Source organism: Rhinatrema bivittatum, chromosome 2 (assembly GCF_901001135.1).
Source record: "Rhinatrema bivittatum chromosome 2, aRhiBiv1.1, whole genome shotgun sequence".
NCBI classification, from domain to species: domain Eukaryota; kingdom Metazoa; phylum Chordata; class Amphibia; order Gymnophiona; family Rhinatrematidae; genus Rhinatrema; species Rhinatrema bivittatum.
The window spans coordinates 804,807,791-804,832,442 of record NC_042616.1 but is presented as its reverse complement, the minus strand read 5'-3'; the positions used below and the strand labels follow the sequence as shown (position 1 = coordinate 804,832,442).

The window sequence follows — 24,652 nt, the reverse complement described above, 5'->3', positions numbered from 1 at the left end:
AGTGGTGGCAGGAGGGAAGGGGCAGATTCTGGGGGAAGGGGAAAGGAGACAAGGGGCATATGTTAAGGGAGGGGGGGGGGGGGGGGGGGGGGGGGGGGCAGACCCGCACATGCCCCAGAGAAAAACATTGAGGAAATCTTGGTTTCCACTAAGGCTGAAAACAGTTCCGTTCTGGGATGTCCCGTGTGGCACAGGGGTCGCGGGCCGGTGGCAGTCCCTTTATGAGTTTTCCCTTTCTTCCTTTTTGGTTTCTTAGTGTTGCTTAAAGGCACAATGAGGTCCCTGCAAATGTGTTGCAACCATTTGCAAAATATTTCTTACCACTCATTGGTTTCAATAGAAAACCTTTCCAGCGGATCCTGCTCCCTCCCCAACTTGTGCACCCCCCCCCCCCCCCCCCCCGCTCCCTCCATAGTCTGAGGGCATCGGCTGAAGATGAGGACTGTCCTGCTCGCCCTGCTGGCCCCGGCGCTCTGCCTGCACGCCGGTAAGTGGGTCGCCGGGGCTGAATGGCATGAAAACAAAGATTTATTTATTTTTTTTTTTTAGGCTTTCCTGTGTCTTACTCCCCCATTGCCTCTAACGCTCCCAGCCTGCCTGGCCCAGTGGCTCAGACGGCAAGAGCTGAGCCGCTTCCTGGGTCAGCGGAGGCCGCGATCCCGGCTCAAGGGTGACACCTAGTGGACGGATTCAGGGCTCGTGACTGCAGGGTTCCGCCAAGGAGACCCGGGCGTGGCTCGTCCCACTCCTCCGGCCCAGCACCTTCACTGCAATGGCAGGACCAGTACGGGGGGGGGGGATAGGGACACGAAATAGGAGAGAAATTCCCCAGCAGTGATGAATGAAGGCTCACACAGTGCCAGATTTCAGCTGAAAGCAGGAAGGAACAGGAGGGAAAACCTGCTGGGTCAATTAAAAAACAAAACACTCCTGCTACATAGAGGTGGGAAGAAGAAAAAGTTTGAGGCTTTCCAAGGCCTTCTTTGTCCCCCATCCATCCGACCCAACCAAAAAATTGCCAGGGCCAGGAGCCTCCCCGGCTTCCACTAGGGTGGCCAACTTTTCCACGGATCAAAACTCGACACCCCACTAAACTTCGTGCTTTGGGAGGGGAGAGGGGGGAGGTTACAGATTACTGTCAGTTGTCCAACCCCCCCCCCCCCCCTCAATATACTTTGTTTTATAAAATGTTATTTCAACTATCATAAACATATCAACACAGCCTCTCTCATGCAGTTTTGCCCTCTATCACAACTAAAGCTTTTCTAATACACACTCACCATACTTCCCCATAAACACACATCCTCCTATCTTACACACATGCACACTCCCAAACACACATCCTCCTATCTCTCACACACATGCACACTCCCAAACTCAGAGCCTTCTCTCTGATACGCACATCCTCCTATCTCTTACAGGCATGCACACTCCCAAACACACATCCTCCTCTTACACACGTGCACACTCCCAAACACACATCCTCCTCTTACACACTTGCACACTCCCAGACGCACAGTCTTCTCTCTGATACACACATCCTCCTATCTCTTATACGCATGCACACTCCCAAACGCACATCCTCCTCTTACACACGTGCACACTCCCAAACGCACATCCTCCTCTTACACACTTGCACACTCCCAGACGCACAGTCTTCTCTCTGATACACACATCCTCCTATCTCTTACACACATGCACACTCCCAAACTCACATCCTCCTCTTACACACTTGCACACTCCCAGATGCACAGCCTTCTCTCTGATACACACATCCTTCTATCTCTTTCACGCATGCACACTCCCAAACACAGATCCTCCCCTTACACTCTTGCACACTCCCAGGCGCACAGCCTTCTCTCTGATACACACATCCTCCTATCTCTTACACACTTGCACACTCCCAGGCGCACAGCCTTCTCTCTGATACACACATCCTCCTATCTCTTACACACATGCACACTCCCAAACACACATCCTCCTATCTTTTATACGGGTCTCTCCCTCACATTGCAGTTTCAGGTGATATTTTTCTTCACTTCTGTTCCCATGGCGATGAAAAAGGGCCACAGGGTGCCCAAAGGTGGTGGGTGGGCTGCCAGTTCGAGGGTGCCGGTGGCAGGGTGCCTTTCAACGGTCGGAGCTGCCCCTGGTGACGTTGGGGGGCGGGGGGCGGCATCCGATCGGGTCTCTCCTTCACATCCTCCTATCTCTTACACGCATGCACACTCCCAAACACACATCCTCTTCTTACACACATGCACACTCTCAAACACACATCCTCCTATGTCTTACACACATGCACACTCCCAAACACACATCCTCTTCTTACACACATGCACACTCTCAAACACACATCCTCCGATCTCTTACATGCATGCACACTCCCAAACACACATCCTCCTATCTCTTACATGTATGCACACTCTCAAACACACATCCTCCTATCTCTTACACACATGCACACTCCCAAACACACATCCTCTTCTTACACACATGCACACTCTCAAACACACATCCTCCTATCTCTTACACGCATGCACACTCTCAAACACACATCCTCCTATCTCTTACACGCATGCACACTCCCAAACACACATCCTCCTATCTTACACACATGCACACTCCCAAACACACATCCTCTTCTTACACACATGCACACTCTCAAACACACATCCTCCTATCTCTTACACGCATGCACACTCCCAAACACACATCCTCCTATCTTACACACATGCACACTCCCAAACACACATCCTTTTCTTACACACGTGCACACTCCCAAACACACATCCTCCTATCTTACACACATGCACACTCTCAAACACACATCCTCCTATCTCTTACACACATGCACACTCCCAAACACACATCCTCTTCTTACACACATGCACACTCTCAAACACACATCCTCCCATCTCTTACATGCATGCACACTCTCAAACACACATCCTCATATCTCTTACACGCATGCACACTCTCAAACACACATCCTCCTATCTCTTACACACATGCACACTCTCAAACACACATCCTCCTATCTCTTACACGCATGTACACTCTGAAAACACGCATCCTCCTATCTCTTACATGCATGCACACTCCCAAACACACATCCTCCTATCTTACACACATGCACACTCCCTTCCCATGCTCTTATCTGTCTCTCCCCCTCCTTCTTCCCTCCTGTCTCCCTCTTCTCCCTGTGCCTTCCTTTTTATCTCGTTTCCTCCAGTGTCCCCCTGTCTTCTTTGTGCCTCTTCTGTCTCTTCCTTCCCTTCCCCCATCTGTGTCTCCCGCCTTCCCTCATGCTCCCATTGTGGCTCTCTCCTTCCCTGTGACCTTCCTTCCTTCCATACCCCCTGTCTCTTTCCTCCGTTGCTCCCCATGTGTCTATTTTCCTTCCCCTCCCCTTTTCTGTGTCCACTCTGTCTCTCCCCTTTCCTCACCCTGTGACTCTGACTATCTCTTTCTTCATCTTCCCCCTCCTCTGTTCCTGTATCACTCAACTGGCTCATTGTAGCCCCTCTCTCGGGTCTTGGCCCAGCATGCAGTGAGGGAGGGGGAAGGACCCAGTGGGCATTGCTGCAGAGATCTGTGGCGCCACTGGAAACTGAGGGCAATGCTGTGCCCCGCCTTCTGTCCCCATCCCATCCAATTACAACACAGGAAAGGAGGCAAATGGACAGGAACACACTCTCTGCTCTGTCTTTCCCTATGATCAGGAAGCTGTGAGAAAAGGGGAGCCTCTTGCAGAAACCGGATTTTCAGTATCTAGTCAGTACTTTGACTGGAAACTGTACAGCATAGCGAAAACCTGGCTTTCCAGTCCAAAACTGGACAGTTGGCAACCCTAGCTTCCACTTACCCAGTCCAAGGGGGAATCCGATGCCAAGGTCTAGGCCCAGACTGAAGCCTGGGCATGGCATAGTACCTAGACACAGGTTGTAGCGACCTACAGCATCCTAGGCCTACCCAAGGCCGAGGCTTCAGCCGGGGCCTAGGCACCGAGACCAAGCTTTGAGGCCTAGCACTGATACCTAGGCCTAGAACACAGTAGATTGTCAGGACTTCGGATCAGATACCTGGGGGGGAGGGAGAGTAGAAAACCGTAAGTTTCACCTAGGGAGCCTAATACCCTTGCACCAGCCCTGGGGGGATTTAGTCATTAAATTGAAGGCCTTCATCAGAAAGGTTATTCTTATAAAATTGAAATAACTTTTTGAATAGTTTTGTTCCTTACTTCTTAAACTATACATTTATGCAGCCGATCCCCAGTTTGGGCAGTTAGTGTTATCCAGGAGTGCTAAGGTGCTGGGTTAGGGAGATAACTTCCTAGGCCTCTGTGTTAAGCTCGGCAATTATTCCTGCGGACCGCTGCTCTCACCTCCAGCCCAGCCTGGTTAAAGGCGCCACATCCTGGCGCCTCCTCGATGCGTCAGGCCGCCCTCCGTGGCGGGAGCAACAGCATACTGCCTGGGCTCACGGCAGAGATGCCACCGATGGGAGGAAGTGACGTCACTTCCCATGCCGGCAGCCTAAAACCGGAGCTCTCTGCCACACTGGCATAATTAGCGAAATCTTGACGCACCAGGACCGACCGCGAACGAGATCAGGGCAGGACCACCAGCGGGAAACACCCCCCACGCACACTTTATGGCGGCAAAACGTAAAGCCGTGGACTTCCGTAAATACTCTTACCATAAAGGAGGAGAAGGCACAGAAGCAGAGGGAGACAAGATGGCGTCTGATGGAGAAATGGAGGACAGGGAGGATGCGGGTGAAACGCAGAAACTTGAGGGCACTGACTGGCCCACGCGGTCTGAGCTTAGGGAGTGGTTCGGTGAACTCAGGCAGGACATAAAAAATGATAAAGCCGAGGTCACAGCGTTATGCGCGGAGCTGAGAGAAGAATTCGCCGAAATAGGCCGCAGAACTGATGAGACAGATGTGAGACTCGAGGCACAGGAGGGAAAATGGAAGCTGATGAAGGCAACTGCTAAAGACTTACAGGCTAACCAAGCAAAAATGGATGACAAGCTGGAAGATCTGGAAAATCGGAGCAGGCGCTGCAATTTGCGCTTCAGAGGGATACCAGAAACGGAGGAATATAGTGACTGTACAAGTATGATAGAAAAAATATGTCTACATATCACTGGTGAAAGTAGGGAGGAGTCCGCAGCATCACAACAGTGCTCCAGCATAGAAAGAGCTCACAGGACCTTGGGCCCCAAATCTGGGAACAGACCACGGGATATAGTGGTCTGCTTTCACTCCTGCGCTTATAAGGAAAAAATTGCTTTGGCGGCAAGAAAACAGTGCACTTGGCACTGGGCAGGGATTGATCTTTCGATATATGCTGATGCATCTGCCACCATGCTAAGAAAACGCCTAGACTTTAAAGCGATCACCGGTGCCTTAAGTGTGGAACATGTCCGATAGCAATGGCTGTTCCCATTTGGACTGTGGTTCATGATGAAGGGGGTAACACACAGGGTACGCACCATAGACGAAGCAGCTGGAATACTGCAATCCGCGGGCATACATGTGACTATCAACTCCAGTACTGGAAAGCCATCATCTCCCGTCCGTGAAGAACATGCGAGCTGGCAAAGAGTCGCAAAAGGAGGACGGAGAATCCAAAGAACACAGGAAGCACAGGCCAAGGACGCTGCCCCTACTTGAAGGACTTCGGATATCCGAGTAGCGTGGCCTACCTACAGGACAGAGGATGGAAAGCTTCCCTCAGTCAGATAAACAGCTCTGTTGGGACAGTGTCATAGATGGCAAGAATATGGTTTGGTTTCGCAGTTCTATTGTTTTAAGGTTAAATGTTATGACGTAATTAGAAACCGGGCCAGTGATGGGGAGACTCTGGCCTACTAGCATGGTGATTTCCTCCCAAGACAACTGGGAAACGAAGGTGTTTTCCCAGGTAAAGGGGAAAGGGAGGGGGTGGGGAGTACCAAAGGGGATGTCAGATACGGAATCACTGATTCCTTGCGACTAAGAAGAGATTTCATTCTCCTAGGGAAGATGCAAAGGGGGGGCAAGGGGATGGAAAGAGACTGGGGTACTGTTTTGATGGCCCAGATACATGGTTTGGTATATTTAACAGATCAACCACATGGCTGAGTTCAAATTTATATCACTCAATGTGAAAAGCCTAAACTCCCCACGTAAGAGGAGACTTCTCTTTAAGGAACTTGATAGACTACAAGCAGATGTTGTATTTCTGCAAGAAACCCATCTAAGGAAAAGGTATGAAAGCCTGATGAGATCTGATAAATATCCCCACCAATATTCGGTAGCAGCGACAGTGTCGCTATGAGTTGGTACAAGTGGACGTAGATGATAAAGGGCGATATATTTGGGTAACAGTGAAAATGGGGGTGGAAAAGCTGACTCTTCTCAATATATATGGTCCCACAACCCACAAAGCAGACCTTTATAAATCCCTAAACTCAATCTCAGCAGACAGGGTGAACGGAAATATGGTGGTTGGGGGGACTTTAATCTCACATTGAATCCATACATAAACATGTCTGCTGGACATAGTGCCGACTCCCAGAGTGCGAGGGTGGCATTACAAAATTTTTTAGACCAAGAAGTGTTAGTTGATATATGGAGGGCTAGATACCCCAAATTGAGAAATTATACTTTTTTCTCTAATGCCCATAATAGCCTCTCTAGGTTAGACATGTTCATGATCAGCAAGAACCTACTCAATACAGTAAGCGCTACGGATATCGAACCCTTAATATGGTCGGATCATGCCCCCATCTGGTTTAAAATGAATTGTAAGGATTATGACCAAGGACAAAAATACTGGAGACTCAATGACTCCCTACTAGGTGACAAAAATTTTGTGAGTCAAGTGAATGAGGAGATTAAAGAATACTTGAAGTGGAATGATGTGCGTGACATGTAATCAGGGGTGCTCTGGGAATGTCTCAAGGTGGTTCTAAGAGGCACATTTATAGCTAGAGCCTCCTATCTTAAAAAGAAGAGGGACGAGGAACGAGATAAATTATTGGCCACACTTAAACAATTAGAACATCAGCACAAATCTGGGTGAAAGCCTCCACAAGTCAAGCTTAAGCTCCAAGAAGTGCGTGATCAAATAACCAAATTAGATGCTCAGGTCATTGCTCACCAAATGGAACTGGTAAGACATCAATATTTTGAGGGTGGCAACAAGGCAGGGAACCTTCTGGCCCGCACCCTGAAGAGAAGACAGGCGCAGACCACAATAGTGAAAATTATGCATTTATAACAAATTGTACATGAAAAAGAACATTCAAAAGCACAGTCTTCTCAGGCAAAAATATCACTTACAACCTGCATATTCTATTTACATGCACTGCTTGGTGCCAACCAGAAAATCCTGCAGAAAAGACACTTGGAGCTCCTATGGAATTAAACTTTCTGTAATGCGTGTTGGGTGTGGGCTTGGCCCTCAGAAAGCCATGAACAAACTGAATTACCATTACAATACCAAAACATACCAAACAACCCTAACAACCTTATCTATGAAAGGCAGCACCTCACATATTACATCAGGCCCTAGAACACCAATAAAGCTCTTATTAGGAAACCAGGCTGCTATAGATCCCTACACAGAAATTACATGCCAGCAAAATACCTCTCCTCGGTCACATATGCAGAACACAGAGAGACCCTGACCAAATACAGAATAAAGAGATCAGAAAGTATAAACAGGAACCTGCTGAGAAGAACTGAACTGGAACCCACAACAAGCCAGAGCAACAATGGAAAAACAGAGACAGTACCATTCTCCATAAAACATTAAATAAAATCAAGAATATAAAACATTAATCATAATAGTAAAGTCATATTCATAAAAAGAATATTTCAAACCAGTTAATGAATAGAATATCGAAAATTTCTCAAACACAAAAAAAAAAGTAAAAAATCTGATGAATAAAAAATCCAATTAAAAAATGTTCTATTCCCCGCCCCTCCCAAAAAAAAAATCTCAAAAGAGCAGAATCAACAAATTACACCCAACAATTAAAACTAATAAGAATTTAAAAACCTACTCTCCATACCTGGCATCTGATTTCCAGTCACCCTGAGATTGTCATGGATTGGGGAAGATAGGGCCGCACACACTTTATCTTCTCTCTCTCACACACATATGCACAGTAACACACACATTCTCTCACACACTCCCTCTCTAACACACAGGCTGCCTCTCCCTCGCAGATACATTATCGGGCAGATTTTAAAGGCCCGGCGCGCATAAATCCCGGGGTTTATGCACATGGCCAGGCTTTACACGCGCCAGGCGAATTTTCAAACGGGCCCGGCCACGCGCGTAAACCCTGGTACGCGAATAAGTGCCGGGCCCAGAGAAAGGGGAGGTCCGTGGGGGAGGGGCGGGGCTGGAGGCGGCCGGCAGTTGGCTGGTGCGTGCAAGTTGCTTCTGTTCCGGAGGAGCAGCAACTTAAAAAATTTAAAAAAAAAAAGGTAAGGTAGGCTAGATTTAGGGGGTGGGGAGGAGAGGGGAAAGGGAAGGAAGGTTAGGCAGGGGGTTAGGAGAGGCTCGATTTCGTCGCCGCTCATACCTTTATAAAATCAGGCCCCCCCTGTGCATGCTAACCGCACATGCGCGCACGGATTATAAAATCCGGTGCACATATGCCCCCAGCCCCTGGATTTTAAAACATGCGCGCGCCAGCACACACATGTTATAAAATTGGCACGTCCATGTGTGTGCACTGAGAAGCGCGTGCACACCTTTTAAAATCTATCCCTGTGTGTGTGTGTGTGTGCATGCCCGAGAGATCCTATCTGTGACGCATAGGCTCTTGCAGGCACAAATTTACACAGGCACACAGGTTCTCACACAGATACACACATAGGCTCTTACACACTCACACACACTCACAGGCTCTTACACAGACACACACACACATATAGGATCTGACACAGATAGACACACATGCACACAAAGAGGCTCTCAGACACCTACAGGCTCTCACCATTCACACACACACACAAGCAAGCTCACACACATACACACATGGTCTCCTGTTGTCATCGGGCCGTGATGGGATGAGCTCCACCAATCTTCCTGCTTGGGAGGGAAGCGTAAGCTGTGCATGGGTGTGCGTGCACACCCATGCACATACACGGAAAACGGGCCTCTCCTTCGGCCGTCGGCAGATTGAGCTCCAGCAACCTGCAGCCTCTCTCCTTCTTCAGCCACCGGCGAGTTAGGCTGCACCGGTGGCCCTGCGGCAGTGGCATGGGGGGGTGGGGGGGGCAAAGGTTAACATGGGTGGGCAGTAGGCATACAGGTCTGAGCCCTACTAATTGCACTCTTATCCATAAATAATGCCTTAGAGCACACGTGACAAAGAATTTCTAAGTAGGCTACAACAGCTGTTAGGCATCAAGAGTGGAACTTTAAAATATTTTAAATTATTTCATTCACTTACCAACATTAAAAATGTCTTATTATTTTATTATAGTTCATAAATACATAAGCTTATCATGTAAAATGCAAGGAACACAAATATCAGATCCAATCATGTACTAAAACAAATATCAATGTATTCATTCATGAATCCTCTTTCTAGAAAGGCAGAGCTCATCATAACTACAATAAAGTAGCACTAATCATAACCATAAAGAGCGAGTGCAGAGCAGAACTAGGACAGATCACATGCACAAGAAAAACAAAATCAAATTCTGGTATCACCTCAGCAAAACAAAATCCTTCCACCGCTAAACACTTTGGGGCAAATTTTAAAAGCCCTATGCGCGTAAATCGAGCTGGATTTACGCGCGCAGGTGGGGTTACGCGCGCCGAGCCTATTTTGCATAGGCCCAGCGACGCGCGCAAGACTCGGGGCTTGAAAAAAGGGGCGGGGCGGGGTTGGTCTGGGGCGGGGCGGGGGCGTGGCCAGAGGCCTCCCTAGGGCCGCTAGGCTGGCAGGCGCAACTTGCTAAATAAAGGTTAGGGGGGAGGTTTAGGTAGGGCTGGGGGGGCGGGTTAGGTAAGGAACAGGAAAAGCCATCGGGGCTCGCCTAAGGCTTGGCACACGCAAGGTGCACAAGTGTGCACCCCCTTGCGCGCACTGACCCCGCATTTTATAACATGCGCGCGGCTGCACGCGCGCATGTTATAAAATCAGGCGTAGATATTAAAATCCAGCCCTTTGTGAAGTTAACAAACCCCTGCAAAAAAAATAAAAATAAAGAAGATCCCTAGAAGCACTAACTCTCAGGCGTCAAACAGCGCTCTTATTTATAAAAGGCAGCAATACAAATATTACTCCAGGCCCTAGAACACTAATACACCACCTACTGGACAAAGCGAACAAGCCGGACTGGTGCAAATCCCTACAGAGAAAATACACACAGACCCGCCCTTATCTAGCAGAGAAATAAGGGACTGCAAATTAGAAACTGAAACCGGAGTCTGAGCAATGGAACTCTAAAGAAACAGCAAAATACAACTACTTAAGAAATGCACATTCCCACGGATGGCAGATTCCAATTGTTAAAAAAAAAAAAAAAATCATTTTTTTTTCTTACCTTTGTCTGATCTTTTCATTTTTCTAATTAGTTGGTGCTGGTCTCTTTTTTCCACTTTCCCTTTGTCAGCCATTTCCTAATTCTTTCACATCTTCCCACGGGACTGGAGCCTGGGCCTGCCCCCCTCCCATCCCCCCCCCCCCCCCCAGTGAGTGTGTCATAAACCCGTGCCAGTATTAGGAGGGAAATGTTTCATTCATCGCTTGAGGATATTTGTGGAATGGTCAGAGATGGATTTAGGATTTTGCTGCCCTTAAGACAATTTTGCTGCTTTCATCCCCTTCCTTCCCTCCTGTTAAGGGTCTGTTACAGGGCAGCAGAGGGGCTGTTGTCGGCTGAATGAGATTCGGCAGAGCTGGAAGGCAGCAACTCTTAGCCAGCCTGCCGCCCCTAAATGTTTGATGCCCTAAGCCTCAAGCGTAATGTGTGCCTATTGACAAATCCAGGATTGGGAATGGGAGGTGGAAGAAGCAGTGAGAGAACAGGTAGACATATCCTGTTGATCCAACTCTGCCTGGATGTTCCATACCTTTCAGATAAAAGGATCAGCAAATGTGTAAGTATTACAATCCATGGGCACCTCCAGATTGGATGAGGTACGTAAAGGTTGTTGGAAGAGATTTTTTTTACTAATCCAAGAAACCTTAGGATGACTCTTTGATCAATATTAGGAAGACAGAAGCTCTTCTCAGCTGCTGAATTGGCTTGACAGTAAGTCTTTAAATGTTAGATATATATCTTATCCGTCCTCCATCCTAAAGGATTTCTGACAAACCCTTTCTAGTTGTTTGGCCGTTTGCTTAATTTTCCTAAGGGCTTCATTAAACCAAGGGAAAGACTTACCACTCTTTCATCACTCTAGTTTTTACAGCTGTGGTGGTATCAACCATGTTGGAAAGAGCAGGATTCCAACTATCTATATGGGCATAGATTGATCAATCCTCAATCTGAGATATATCTCCTAGAATTCTTAATAAACTGATAGCAATTAGGTATGTTTTAATTCTACATTTTACTTGTGTCTTATGTCCCAAATCATTTGTACAGATATCTTTCTGTAAAGTATTAAATGATCTGACCAACCCAACGAATTTAGCTCCATTTGAGATAAATTTGACTTTGTCATTATCGATTCTTACCGAAATATTAAGGGTATTTCTCCCTACATATGTTCATCTATAATCCATTGGCTAAAACCATGTGAGGCCATTAGTACCAGAGAATCTAAAGCATGACGAGAAGCTTCAGAATTTGCATAAATGTTGAAAATACCTGTAACTAATAGTTTAAGATCTCAATAATGTATTAATAAATTATTGAGAGAACTCTGGTATGCTTCAAGATTATAAAGGTGCATGATATAGTAATAGAACCAGTTCATGTTTATAGCCAAGCGTCAACGACAACTATTCAGATCCCTTAGGCTGTTGATCTTCTCTCTTTCCTACTAAGACGGTGCCCCTATAACAACAACCCTTTCCTCTCCCTGATAGTCAAGGTTGGTAGAAATAGAAAACCTTGCAACACAGCATTGAAGAATCCATAATCAAATACAAACACAGCTACTTCTCTTCTTAGCTAGCGAAATTCCAGTCGTTGCCTGAGTTGTATGGTTCTTTCACAGTCTAAGTCGAGCAGATGGTGTAGTGGGCCATCCAAGGTGAATCCTTCACTGGAGAAGGTTGACCAGACCCCTCTGTGGGGACCAGAGCTCCTGTGAAATCAGACTGGAAAAGGCATGCAGATGAAACACGTGGAGCGTGTTCGCTGTTTGGCCCACCGGGTCCAGTCCCAGAGAAACACTTCAGAATAAGAACGATATTGCTGGCTCCAAATGTGTCCGTTTTTATTCACAGGCTTATAGACATTCACAAAGGCCGTATCCACAGGCAATTCATGATATTTTACTAAAATCATGGGAATTGCACCTGCTTGTAAACTGCTTTGGGTGTTATCAGTAGATCGAGGAGGCAATATAGCATTTTTAATTAACATGTTGGTGCATTCACTGGTACTAAGCAGCAGCAGGATGCCCTTCTCAAACTTGTGTCAAAGGGGGATATAGCAATGAGGAGGCCAAATTCTCAGCAACAGTTCAGGGATTTCACAAACCTGGGCTAATGAACAGCTCGCTTCTTTTCTCCTTCCTTCCTTCCTCTCCATTCATCCACATAAATGATCCACTCAGCCCTTCGTGCAGGGCATCCGGTGAAAGTCCTGGAGGTCTGCAGAACCCTCCTAGGGATTTCTCTAGCAGGCCACGTTACCAGGGGCTGGAAACGAACGTGGAACGCTCCACGCCGGGGAATCAGGAGCACAGCATAAAGTGCACCAATTTGATGACATTTATTTGTTATTTTATTTATTGATTGATAGATTTTTATATTCCGCTTTTCGGCACTTCACAGCGGACTATATTCAGGTTCTGCGGGTATTTCCCTATCCCCAGAGGGCTTACGATCTGACAGGGTCATTCATCAAAATGCGGCAGGACCTTAATGCCTGCGATATAACGCCATAACGCAGGTGTTATTTATCGCGCCGTGAGCTGAGTATGCAAATTTCAAAAAAATTATTCAAGAGGGTGGATTTTGGGAAGAGTAAATGAAAATGAGAGATGCTGATGCTGGGTGTGATAGGACAGCACATGTTCGATAGATGGAGGAGGGTATATAACATTTTTCATGAACATGCTATTGTGGGATATAACGCCACCTTTTTTCCTAGGGTTATGCCTGTGATAGATATGTGCATGTAATGGGATTCTTTACAAATCCTGTTTTGGAGAGGGGTGGGAGGAGAGAGGGAGGGAGAGAGAGAGAGAGCCCCTAGGATGGCATTGTATATTAGCCAACTACTTATACCACTGTAGGAGGGTCAACTAGCAACTCAAGGTGACGTTTTGGTGTTGGCCTAGGGTTTGGGGGCCAGTTTTACATGCACAATCAGAGGTACGAACAGCGCAGTACAGATCAGTGAAGATCTGATGTGATTTGGGGGTGAGGAAAGGGACACAAAGATGAGATTTGTACATTGTACTCTCCACCTAGACAGATGCTCTCTCTACCTAGCTGCTATCAAGATGCATGAATGAACTTTACTGAATAGGTCCTTTAGGGTTATCTGCAGAAAAAAAAACAAACTTTTCCTGCCGACTCCTCTGCACTAACCCTCTTGAAAGAAATTGTAAACATTTATACCTTTGAAGACAAAAGGCCTCAAGTTATGGTAAAGATATTGTTAACTCTTATTCCAGAAAAAAAACAACTCAGGTCCAGGCCCGGCAAACCGGGTGTGCGTACTGTGCATTTGCTTGGGGCGGCACACCTAGCGGGGGGCAGCGGGCTATTTCTGATGTACTCGCGGGGCTCCCAACCCTGCAGACAGGAAGAGGACAGTGGCAGTGGCCCATATCTATGATATACTGGCAGGGATTCCCCAACCCCGCAGGTAGGAAGAAGACGGCGACGGCAAGAATTCCTGATATGCTCGCTGAGCTCCCAGCCCCCGTGAACGGGAAGGAAAAAAGCTGCAGTGGCAAGTGCACATTTTGAAAGTGCGCTCAGGGCGTCCAGCCCCCGCGAGCAGGAAGACAGAGGCAGCGGCAGCAAAATGGGAGAAAACCTTTAGTAAATAGGCCCTACAGTTTTGTTCGGTTCAAATCTGAATTCAAATGCAAAATGAATGAGCTGCTGCCATGCACTATCGTGCAAAGCTGCTCATTAATTATAAATTCAGTTTAAAAGCAGTCAATGAAAATGCATTCATGGGCTGATTTCACAGAAACCCTAGGAGTGAACTTTCAAAGGGGTTTTGCATTTTATATATGCACGCAAGTATATGCTATTATATAAACATCAAGGGTACGGGAGAAGAAAAGGGGTGGACTGGGGAAGGAGCTCCAAAGTGCTCGTGGTCGTTGCCGTTCTGAAGATTGATCCTCGTATACATTATATCGAAGGCATTTGTACACTTTTAAGCCTGCTAAGTGACTCACAGAAGTGAAATCAGTCGTCTGTTGGCGGCAGCTTTTGGGTGGGAGATGTGAGTGGACTGGTGGGGGGGGGGGGGGTTTCAGGGTGAAGTACTAGCCTGTGTGGGTGAACTGCAGATATCAGCAAACTGAGTATTTTCAAAGTAGTATATGCATCTACTTTATAAAATACCTGTCTCTGTGTATAATTCAGGATTATTACATGGACACGTGATATATTTTTCGTGCCCTAATTATACGCATTATGTTTATAAAATAGGTAGAGATAGTATGCATTTTCTTGCATTGGAAATATTCCCAGGTACTGAAACATATGCTTGTATTTTCAGAGCAGAAATATGCAGGGTTTTTTTATAACCTTATAGCTCCTGCTGCACAGTTTATGCAATACTAGCATTAATCTCCACGTGTCTTCTTATGCATGCAAATGTTGTACCGAGGTTAGGTTTGAAAGTTAGGCTCTTACTGAGGTGTCATTTTCTTTTTCTGCTGGGCACTGATACAACTTTTTTTGGCAAAAGTTTACTATTCAGCTCATTTGTATGAGTAGCAAACCTTTGAGCAAATGTGGCTCATAGATTCCTCTCAGCCTCTAAATTATAGATAGGTAACCAATTTGCCATTTTTTAGGCAAGTTAGTTGAGTGTGCATCAACTAAACAGTTAATTGAGATTCTGGATAACAAATACTTCCTTGATCCCTGCTTGATCCCAGTTTCTGGCTGGATTTAATATGGAGATCACTTGCCTTGCCTTAAGAACATAAGAACATAAGAAAATGCCATACTGGGTCAGACCAAGGGTCCATCAAGCCCAGCATCCTGTTTCCAACAGTGGCCAATCCAGGCCATAAGAACCTGGCAAGTACCCAAAAACTAAGTCAAGATGATCTTCACAGGAGTATTGACAGAGAGTGGGAGCCGGTTGTAGCCCTTTTGGACCTGTTGGTGGCTTTTGACATGATAGATTACTCCATGTTGTTGAGGTGCTTGCAGGTCCTTGAGGTGAGGGGGCCAGTGGTAAGATGTTAGTTTGATTTCTACTTTTTTTGAAGGGTTGACTACAAAGGTAAGTAATTGGAGACTTGCGGTTATTTCCCTGGGAACTAGAACAGAATATCCTGAAGGAATCAACCTTTTCCACAGTTTTCTTCAGTTTTATATATATATTTGAGTGAATTGATTAGACAGTGTCACAGGCTAGGGGGGTGGACTCACAACAGCCGATGGTCAGGGCCAAGGCACCAGAACAGAATCAGGAGGCACGTGCGTGATCAGACAGGCAGGGTCGAGGCAAGCCAAGGTCAGGGCAGCGGAGTTCAATCACAGACAAGAGGCAAGCAACAGGCCTGGAGGTAGGCAGCAGACTAGGCAGAGTCAGGAATCAAGCCAGGTCACAGGAGAACAGCAATGCAGGGAACCAAAAACCTGTTGCGTAGGCATTGGCTCCAAGGACAGAGCTTCCTTGTATAGGAGAGTAGTGACGATGACATCAGGGACACCCATAGGAAACTCTGTGCACCGGGTCTATAAAACTACCGAGCCAGTGAGGGCCCTAGACAGAGGTGCAGGATACATCAGAGGATCAGGATGGATCTTGATCCGGATCCTGAGGAATGGGTTGCCAAACGCTGCGCAGCACTCTGTGGTTAGCAGTGTGTTACAGACAGGCAGGTTGTAAATATTTGGTGTATGCCAGAGTTATTCATTTCCAGTCCTTGAGAACCACAAATGATTTTCAAGATATCAAAGCTCCAATTTGTTAATTAAGTTACACGGTTACAATGTATAACAAACATAATTTCCAAATTGTTAATTAAGGTTCTCTGTTACAATGTAATAATAATAAGACATTGTGTGTCATATTATTCCATGAGTTAATATGTAAACCGATGTGATATGCCATATCGAATGTCGGTACATAAAAATAAATAAATAAATAAATCTCCTAATGAATGTGCATGAGTGGATTTGCACAAATTGAGGCAGTGTGCGTGCAAATCTATCTCATGCATATTCATTAGGAATATCCTGAAAACCCAACTGGTTTGCAGCCCTTGAGGACTGGAAAAGAATACCACTCTTTTTTTTTGTGGATGATATTCAGGTGTACATGGAACTGAACAAGGACCAGTTAGATTCCTGTAAAAATGTAACACATATTTATCGTTAATTTCAAGCTGGATGGGGAATTATAAACTTAAACTTAATGCTGAAAAATAGAGCTCTTATGATTTAAGAAATCATTGTTGAATATTCCCACTCCTACTGTAATCATGGATGAGATTCATTTAGCTGGGAGTACTCAGGCTCAAATCTGAGGGGTTATTTTAGACAGAGAACTAACAGTGACCCCTCAAAACTACCTCATTTGTTAAATCCTTGTTTGCTCCATTACAAACCATCCATCACCTCTGCCCATCTCTCTCTAAAGGGGGCAACCAGACTGGATTGTTGCAGTTCTCTCTGGGGCTGTCTCTTTTCCAATGCTACATAGAGATTACAGATGATCCAGAAATCCTCTGCTGGTTTGATTTTAGGACCATGTCCGAACAATCAAATGTATTTATTTTAGATTTATTTTGTATTCCACTTTTCGGCACTTCAAAGCAGATTACATTCAGGTACAGAATCCCTGTCCTACTAATCTATTGCCCCTACCCTCAAGTTGAGACCCAGAAGAACATCACCCTAGAGTCTCATGATCCACTTGAGCTCCTCCAGTGTATATATCATACAAAAATATGTATCTTATCAAAGTATGTGTAATGGCAAAATGTATGTTACAAAAATTGGTGTTTTATCAATACGTGTTACATCCTAGTGTAATGAGCTAAGGACGCTTGTTACTTTTGTAAACCCTTGTGATCATCACTCGGAAGGACGGTATATAAAACAACTAAATAAATAAATAAATACCGTGGGTATTTCCCTGTCTGCACGGGGCTTGCAATCTAATTTTGTACCTGAGGCAATGGAGGGTAATGTGACTGGCCTAAGTTTTCACCTGCCTTGGAAAACCTTTTACTGGTTTCCAGTTTTATATTGATGTCGGTTCAAAATTCTGTTTCTAACATTAAGGTAGCAAATATCGCCCCTGAAAACCAGAGAAACAGAGAGCGAGAGAGATCAGCTTTCACTGTATGCCCTGTCCCAGAATGTCCGGTTTTTCTCTGTTGATACCTTTAGAAGAGTTTTCTCCTACCTGGGTACAAACCTATAGAATTCAGTTCCTAGGCAGCTGTACCAACTGAAGGACTCTCTGGTGTTCGTGCCAGGGTCTGGGGGGTTTTTTTTTTTTTTGCTGCTGCCTTTTAAGATCTATAGGTATGAAATAGTTTCATAGTAGGTTTATGTCACATGCTTTGTATTAAAACCTGTGAGGGAAACAGTCAAAAACAGTCCAGGCCTATATACTCATGGATAGGACAGTTTTCAGAAGGATCTAGCCTAGTAACTAAGGAGTTACCAGTGATGGCCAGTCAAAGTTTCTTGGGTAGCTCTGGTTGGTCATATAGCTGGTATAAAGTCAACTGGACAATTATTCAGTTTTTTTATATGATCCATTCTTCCCCTTTTTAGTCTGTTCTTATCTATTTTAATATTAATTTTAGTCCTATTTTAGAAAGTTTTATAGATTTTTATTTCTGGATATTTTAAGATATATTGTTATTTTCTCTTTCTTTTATCATGTTCTTAAAATGTGACTATTGTAAACCATAGAGATAGAACTTGTTTCTGTACAACGGTATATAAAAACTGTATAAATAAATAAATAAATAAATATTCAGATTGAAATATCTGGCTAAAGCTGACCAGACAAACTTGTCTGCTTAACAGCCTTCTGAATATCGGCCTTAGTCTAGTCTCCAGGAGGTAGATATTCAGATGCCAGCTAGCCGGATAAGTAGGACTTATGCGGATATCTAGTGGCTGCTGAATATCTGATTATATTTAGAGACCACTAGATAGCTGGATAAGTCACTATCGAGTTAGCCATATAAGTTGTAAGTGGGCAATGGGCGGAGTGGGGTAGCACTAAATAGCCAGATAAGTTATTCGGCTAAGTAGTGATATTCAGCAATAGACAGATAACTTACCCTTCTAAGTAGCAATTTCTATGGGGATAATCAGCAGCATAGCCGTGCTGCTGAATATCCCATCCAAGTTAGCTGGATAAGTCTTATCTGGCTAATTTAGATAACCGGATAGCTTATGAATATCTACCCCCATATATCTAACGATAATCCTGTGGGGGAAAATATATTGAAATTTGGTAGTTCAAAGTAGTATTGATTCATGCTATTATAATCACGTTTTCTTACAGCTCACTCACTGTCGTGTTTCACGTGTAACTTGGCGACAAGGAACCATGACTGCCTTATAAAACGTGATTGTCCATTAATTGCTGCTTACTGTCGGACCTCTGTTGGGTCAGGATCAGATGGTAAGTTGCACATACTTCATCCTGACACAGATACAGTGCATCGACTTACTGTACACTTATTACACCATGGATACTCCTCACTTCTTAATGATCCTAGAGAAGAGATGGAGTTTGTGTGTGTGTGTATATATATATATATATATAACTGACTGAGCAAGAAATTAAGAGAACTCCATGAGACACAAAATCCAATTCTCTCTACCACTGACACGCTGCGATCTTGAGCAGGTAATGTTACATCACTGTGCTTCTGGTCTCTTCCTTCCACCTCCCCACTGATAGGAGGAGGAGGCATTCTGATTTCCCCATTCAACGTGATTATATTCCTGTCTATCGATTATAACCCAAACCAAAAAGACCGGTTTTGACTCAAAACCTGACTCAATTACCTCAACACCCATCTCATCAACATATCTTAAAACAATTACCACATTAAAATTAAATAGATATCAAAATGGTGTTAAATAAACAACAAACATAAAAGGCCAGGCGTCCAAAAACACACATGAAAGAGCAGCTTCTTCGTGTGCACGGCGCATGAATGCACACCCCAGTACGTGGTGCCTAAGGCATCAATCTCCAGGAATTAAAGCCCAGAAGACATCATTAGGGGTAGGGTTGCTCTCAGCCCGCTGTCAGAGGCACTGTTGCCAGATGGTGGTTTTGATGCCCAATTTTCACTTTTTGTGAACAGTTGTGGGAAATTCTTGGCTTTTTTTTTGGTTGTGGCCTTTTGGGCGTCCTCCAGGGCCTGCTCTGCATCAGTGACAACCAATGAAAAGGAGAACGCTTTGTTGCAAAGATTGGCTGAGTTCATGAGCAAAGGCAGCTTCCAGTGCTGAGCTATCACCTTTCTTTCCATTTTCCACTATGCCAAGCCAGCTTTTGAGAGAGAGCCCACAGCATAGAACCGCCATCAGCACTGAGAATTGTGGGGGATGTAGTTCAAGACCGGCTAACCATGCATCTCTTTTTTTTACAAATTATTTAAGTTTAGAACACCAATTGTTTTGTAACTACACTATGCAATCAAATTCTAATGTTGTTTTCTTTTTTATATTTACATAGTTTATTTCTCAATGCATGTTCACATAAAAATGTCCCATTGATGATTCCTCCTTAGGGTTAATGGCTGAAAATTACATTTCTCTTATTAAATATTTGCATTCAATAATTGTACATATCCAGGAATCTTGGACAGTAAATAAGCAGATTCCCTTACCTAATCTTGAATCCTTCCCATGGCCAAACACAATGCTTCACATATCAACCCCAAGTGTACATTGCATTCTTCTCAAAGAGGACTTCCAATGTTCTCTCAGTATGTATGATGCGCCTGGCTGAAACTAGAGAGAGGGCATTTATTGTGGCTGATCCAACGCAAAAATATGTCGCTTAACTGGAAGGATTTCATACAGGTCATAATGTTTAAAACTTTTGTTCCAGTGGGCATTCTCCTGATACTTTCAATTTGAGTAGGTCCTGCAGCCTCTGCCTTGTTAGCTTCTTTTGACAGATGTTTTTATGTTTGTTCGGAATTGTATTATGTATGTTGTATTTGTATGTCACCTAGAGTCTGGCACCAGGTGACAAATAAATAAAATTTATTTTTGCAACTTTATAATTTTGGGCTACTTTTGGGCTTGATGTTGTGATTGGTTGGGCTATAACAAATTTTGCCATCTGGCAAGATTGATTGGAGGGAAAAATCTTATGAACCAGCAATGAAAAGCTAGAAAGTTGGTGCTGGCAGCTGGTTTCCCAACAGGTCAGGATGGCAAGATGATCAAATGGCTCTACTGTCAGCATCAACCTTAAAGCCTCGATGAAGTCATTAGGGGAATCAAGGACTGGGTCTCTTGGCCCATAGGTTGAATCACAGAATCCCAACACGTCGGGAATTATCTTCAAGAAAGAACTTGAATAAAATATGCAATTCCTTTTCAAGTATTTTTTGTTTTTTTTTTTTCTTTTCTTTCTTTGCTTAGGCTCCTATGCTATCATTAAACAATGTGCTCCAACCTGTACCCCAGAGGAAGGCATTACTGAAGGGGTAAAGATTTCTGTTTCCTGCTGCCAGACCAACCTGTGTAATTTCAGCAGATCAATGCGGGTCCAGCACAACTCTCTGGCCCTGCTCATCTCCATGGGTTTCGTCCTCTCCCTGCTGTGGGCTGGACTCTAAATAACGTGCGAGGGAGCAGAGGGACGGATTGACCCCCCCCCCCCCCAGGCTTCCTCTCCTTCCGTGCCTGGGGGATAATCCTCTGCTACAGCGGCTCCCACGAGATTCTCCATGAAGAATCTCTTTAGCTTTCTTTATTGTCACAGACACAGAGGTCAATATTCAGTAACGCAACGAGCGGCAGATTTAACCCGGGAACGTAATACGTACATATGCTTGCTGAATATACTTGTGTAAAGTTATGTGCGCAGCTGTATCTTGGTAAAGTTTGGACTGTGATTCCTCCAGTCAGCTTTATGCGCATAACTTCAGCCAGCGAGTGCTCAATTCGTGCACTCACCAGCTAAAGGTCAGCATCTGGAGCGCCTCCATTCATGCCTCTCATTGCACATAAAATCTATGCATTCAGCAGGGGAAAATATTCAAAGCTCGGTTTTGTCCTAGTAACTGGAAAAGTTGCCCATACAAAGGGGCCGTTGCAATAAAGTCACGTAGAAAGCTGGCGCTGAACAGTCAGCGCCCGCTCTCTTAACGTGCGAATGGCGCCCCAAAGGAGAGTGCCATGCAATATTTAAATTAGGGGGTCGCGTTAGCAAGGATGTGCTAGGGTTGCTTGCGACCCTAGCTCATCCTTGCTAACGCGAACCCAAACGGTTTCCATTCATCATAGAGTCATCGCCGAAAGTCTGCCACGGTTATCTTTTAAAATATTTAAAATGTATAAGTTCCTTTCTTGTGCAATTTCATTATATTTTTTACTCTCCACTGAGACTCAGCACAATGTCAACCGAAATGATTGCCGTACACTGGTCACGAAAACCGACGCCGGGTTTATCGGCATCTGTTTTCTTGACTGGCGTACGGCAGTCACAAAAAACGACGCCGATAAACCCGGTGTCGGTTTTCTTGACTAGTTCGCTGAAAACCATCACCGAGTTTATCAGCGTCAGTTTTCCTGGCTGTCCGCCACTAAGGAAAACCGACGCCAATAAACTCGGCATTGGTTTTTATCCAATGCCGAGTTGTTATGTTCTTCTGTTGTTTTCCATCAGGTACTGTTCCTTTTCTCCTCTTCCTGTTTTTCCCTCTCTTCGCTCGCCCCTTCTCTCTTCCTATCTGCTCCCTCTCCCCCCACTCTGGTTTTTTGTAATTTCCTCCTTCAGTAATTTTGTAAACTGGCATGATGTACCCACGAATATCAATATATAAAAGCTAATAAATAAATAAAATAAATAAATTTGCATGTGAAGAGCGCTATTGCATTCACTCCGCGTTAGAAGCGCGTTGAATAGGCGCTAATCCCCTTATTGCATTAGGGGATTGATTAGCGCCTATTCTACCCACGTCCAAGTGCACATTAAGAGTGCGCTCGGCTCAGCGCACCGTATTGCATCGGCCCCAAAGGCTTTGAATAGTGACCTCAGAATGTCTGAAAGTCTCCTGCTGCGTAACTTTAGCCACACGCCTCTAGCTCGGATGCATAATTGCAGACACGTACTGCGTACACCCATGTCCAGATTGTTTCCTGATTTAATCCACACCACCTCAGTATGGAAGAGAACTTTTGATTTTTAGTCTGTCATTTCCAAGTCTCAAGGCAACTGACAACATGTTGTTTTTTGAGAATTCAAGTAAAATAATTCCCTGCCCCAGGAAGCTTACATGTTAAATGGGTACCTGAAGCAACAGAAGAGAAAAGAGACTTGTCCAAGGTCGCAAAGAGTGTCAGAAGTAGGATCTGAACCCTGGTAGACCTCTCCTTTTCCTGGGACATAGCATTTATTAACTTGTGGTAAAATGGATTTTTTAAAATTCGCCTAATTTCTCATTTAAGATAAAAAGTAGCTGTGTTATGATTCCCCAGCTATCAGCAGTAATTAAAATTACAGGTTTAGATCCGTATATATCCCGTTGTTAATTTCTTCTGCTACTGTGACAGTTCATTTATTCAAAGTCAGAAATTTTGTGTGCTACAGCTCATGATTTAAAGGTCTGTGCTTCAGGAGAAGGACAAATAGTTTTTTCTCTCACAGACCATGACAATAAATGGAGCTATTTTCATTCTGCCCGTGGGGGCCTGCAAGCTAATTTTCAAAGGGATCCCCGTCCCAAAGGGGGTTTTCCCTTTGAAAATACGGCTGGTGGTGCACAGCGGGTACTTAGTCTCTGCATACTGGGGAGGACATTAAGAAAATCTACTGCAGTAGCACATAACTATCAAAAGGGAGCCTACGAGGAAATTAGTTAGAAAAAACTAAAAGGAACAGTTGCAAAGGTTAAAGGTTTTCATGTTTAAAAATGTGTGATAACCCCCCCTCCCCACACACACACACATCATGGGGTGAACTGGATTAACGGGGAGTCACACAGGCCAGCTCCTTAATATCCCAGACCTTTCCTACTCTCGTACATTGTCCATGCCAGAATCTGGGATTGCCCCAGGTGAAGGTTCATCCATTGAGGTGAAGGTTCAATCTCCTGGACCCCTAGTACAATAGTGAATAACTCAATCTTAGTCACTGACTCACACCCCAACTCTCACACTCTGTACTGGTTGGTAAATACTCACAAAAGAAGACTCATCTTGGGGGAAATGCGCTCTTGAATAAAGTATGGAGTCGGAGGATAGTGTTCAGCTGAAATTTATTTTAACTTAAAAAGGAGGATCCAAGCTAGGATCGCAAAAAATCATGAATAGCAAAATAAAAATCTTAATAACAAAAGCTGTGGTTTCCTAATCCATGGTACACCTTCTCTCCACTTTTTTTCTTTGACTAAACCAGTTTCCAAAATCCCTTCCCCATACAGGGGAGGACTCCAGCAACCAGCATAAGGCAAGAGGTTCAACGGAAAATGTACCTTTGTTCCAAAAATTAGATGACTCCAAATATTCTTCAAAAGTCCTTACAAAATTAGCAGCCTTTACTTACTGGTCATGGGATAAAATAGCCATCTTCCAATTACTACAGGAAGGTGGTACTGACTTCACCACTGCAAAACTGATTACAAAAATCTCTAAGTCACTATCTTCACTTCCTTGCTGTTTGCTGGGCACAAGCAAAGAACCCAAGATCAAATCCAGTTCTTCTAGAGTGGTGGTAACTAACCTTCCTAAAAGAGCACTGGGGAAAAAATATCTCCAAACCTCTTACACAAATTTCTTCCAAAAATAATCTCCCAGTTCTCAAATACCTCTGCATCAATCCACCAGAGAGCAGAAAGACTCTCTGTACATGCTCAGGGGCCAATGTATACCCCTATGTCACATCCCAAAAAGAGAGAAAAATGATCCCTTTCGTAGCAGTAAATATCAGGGATATTATTAGTGGCAGTGGCAAACCCCTGCTATGAAGGCCATTTTGGAAGCACAGGTAAAATATATTCCTTGCATTATAAAAGGTCAAAGGAAGACCAGTTAAAGTCTAAAGGGCATCTTTCAAAAAATGAAAAGCAGGTCCA

At 44.7% G+C, this 24,652-nt stretch overlaps 1 protein-coding gene across 3 annotated transcripts in view; it reads left to right on the top strand.

Annotated features, from left to right (window-relative positions):
- The first annotated feature begins 401 nt into the window (after positions 1-401).
- Positions 402-24,652, top strand: part of LOC115085770 (lymphocyte antigen 6E-like) — a 105,348-nt gene continuing 81,097 nt past the window's right edge. For 2 of the 3 annotated variants that reach the window (XM_029592155.1, XM_029592154.1), the window contains exons 1-2: positions 402-487; positions 18,889-19,008. In XM_029592155.1, coding sequence (XP_029448015.1) covers positions 19,006-19,008 — 3 coding nt within the window. In that variant the 5' untranslated portion in view covers positions 402-487; positions 18,889-19,005. The remainder of the gene's footprint in view (positions 488-18,888; positions 19,009-24,652) is intronic. The other variant, XM_029592157.1, reaches the window with a different exon arrangement.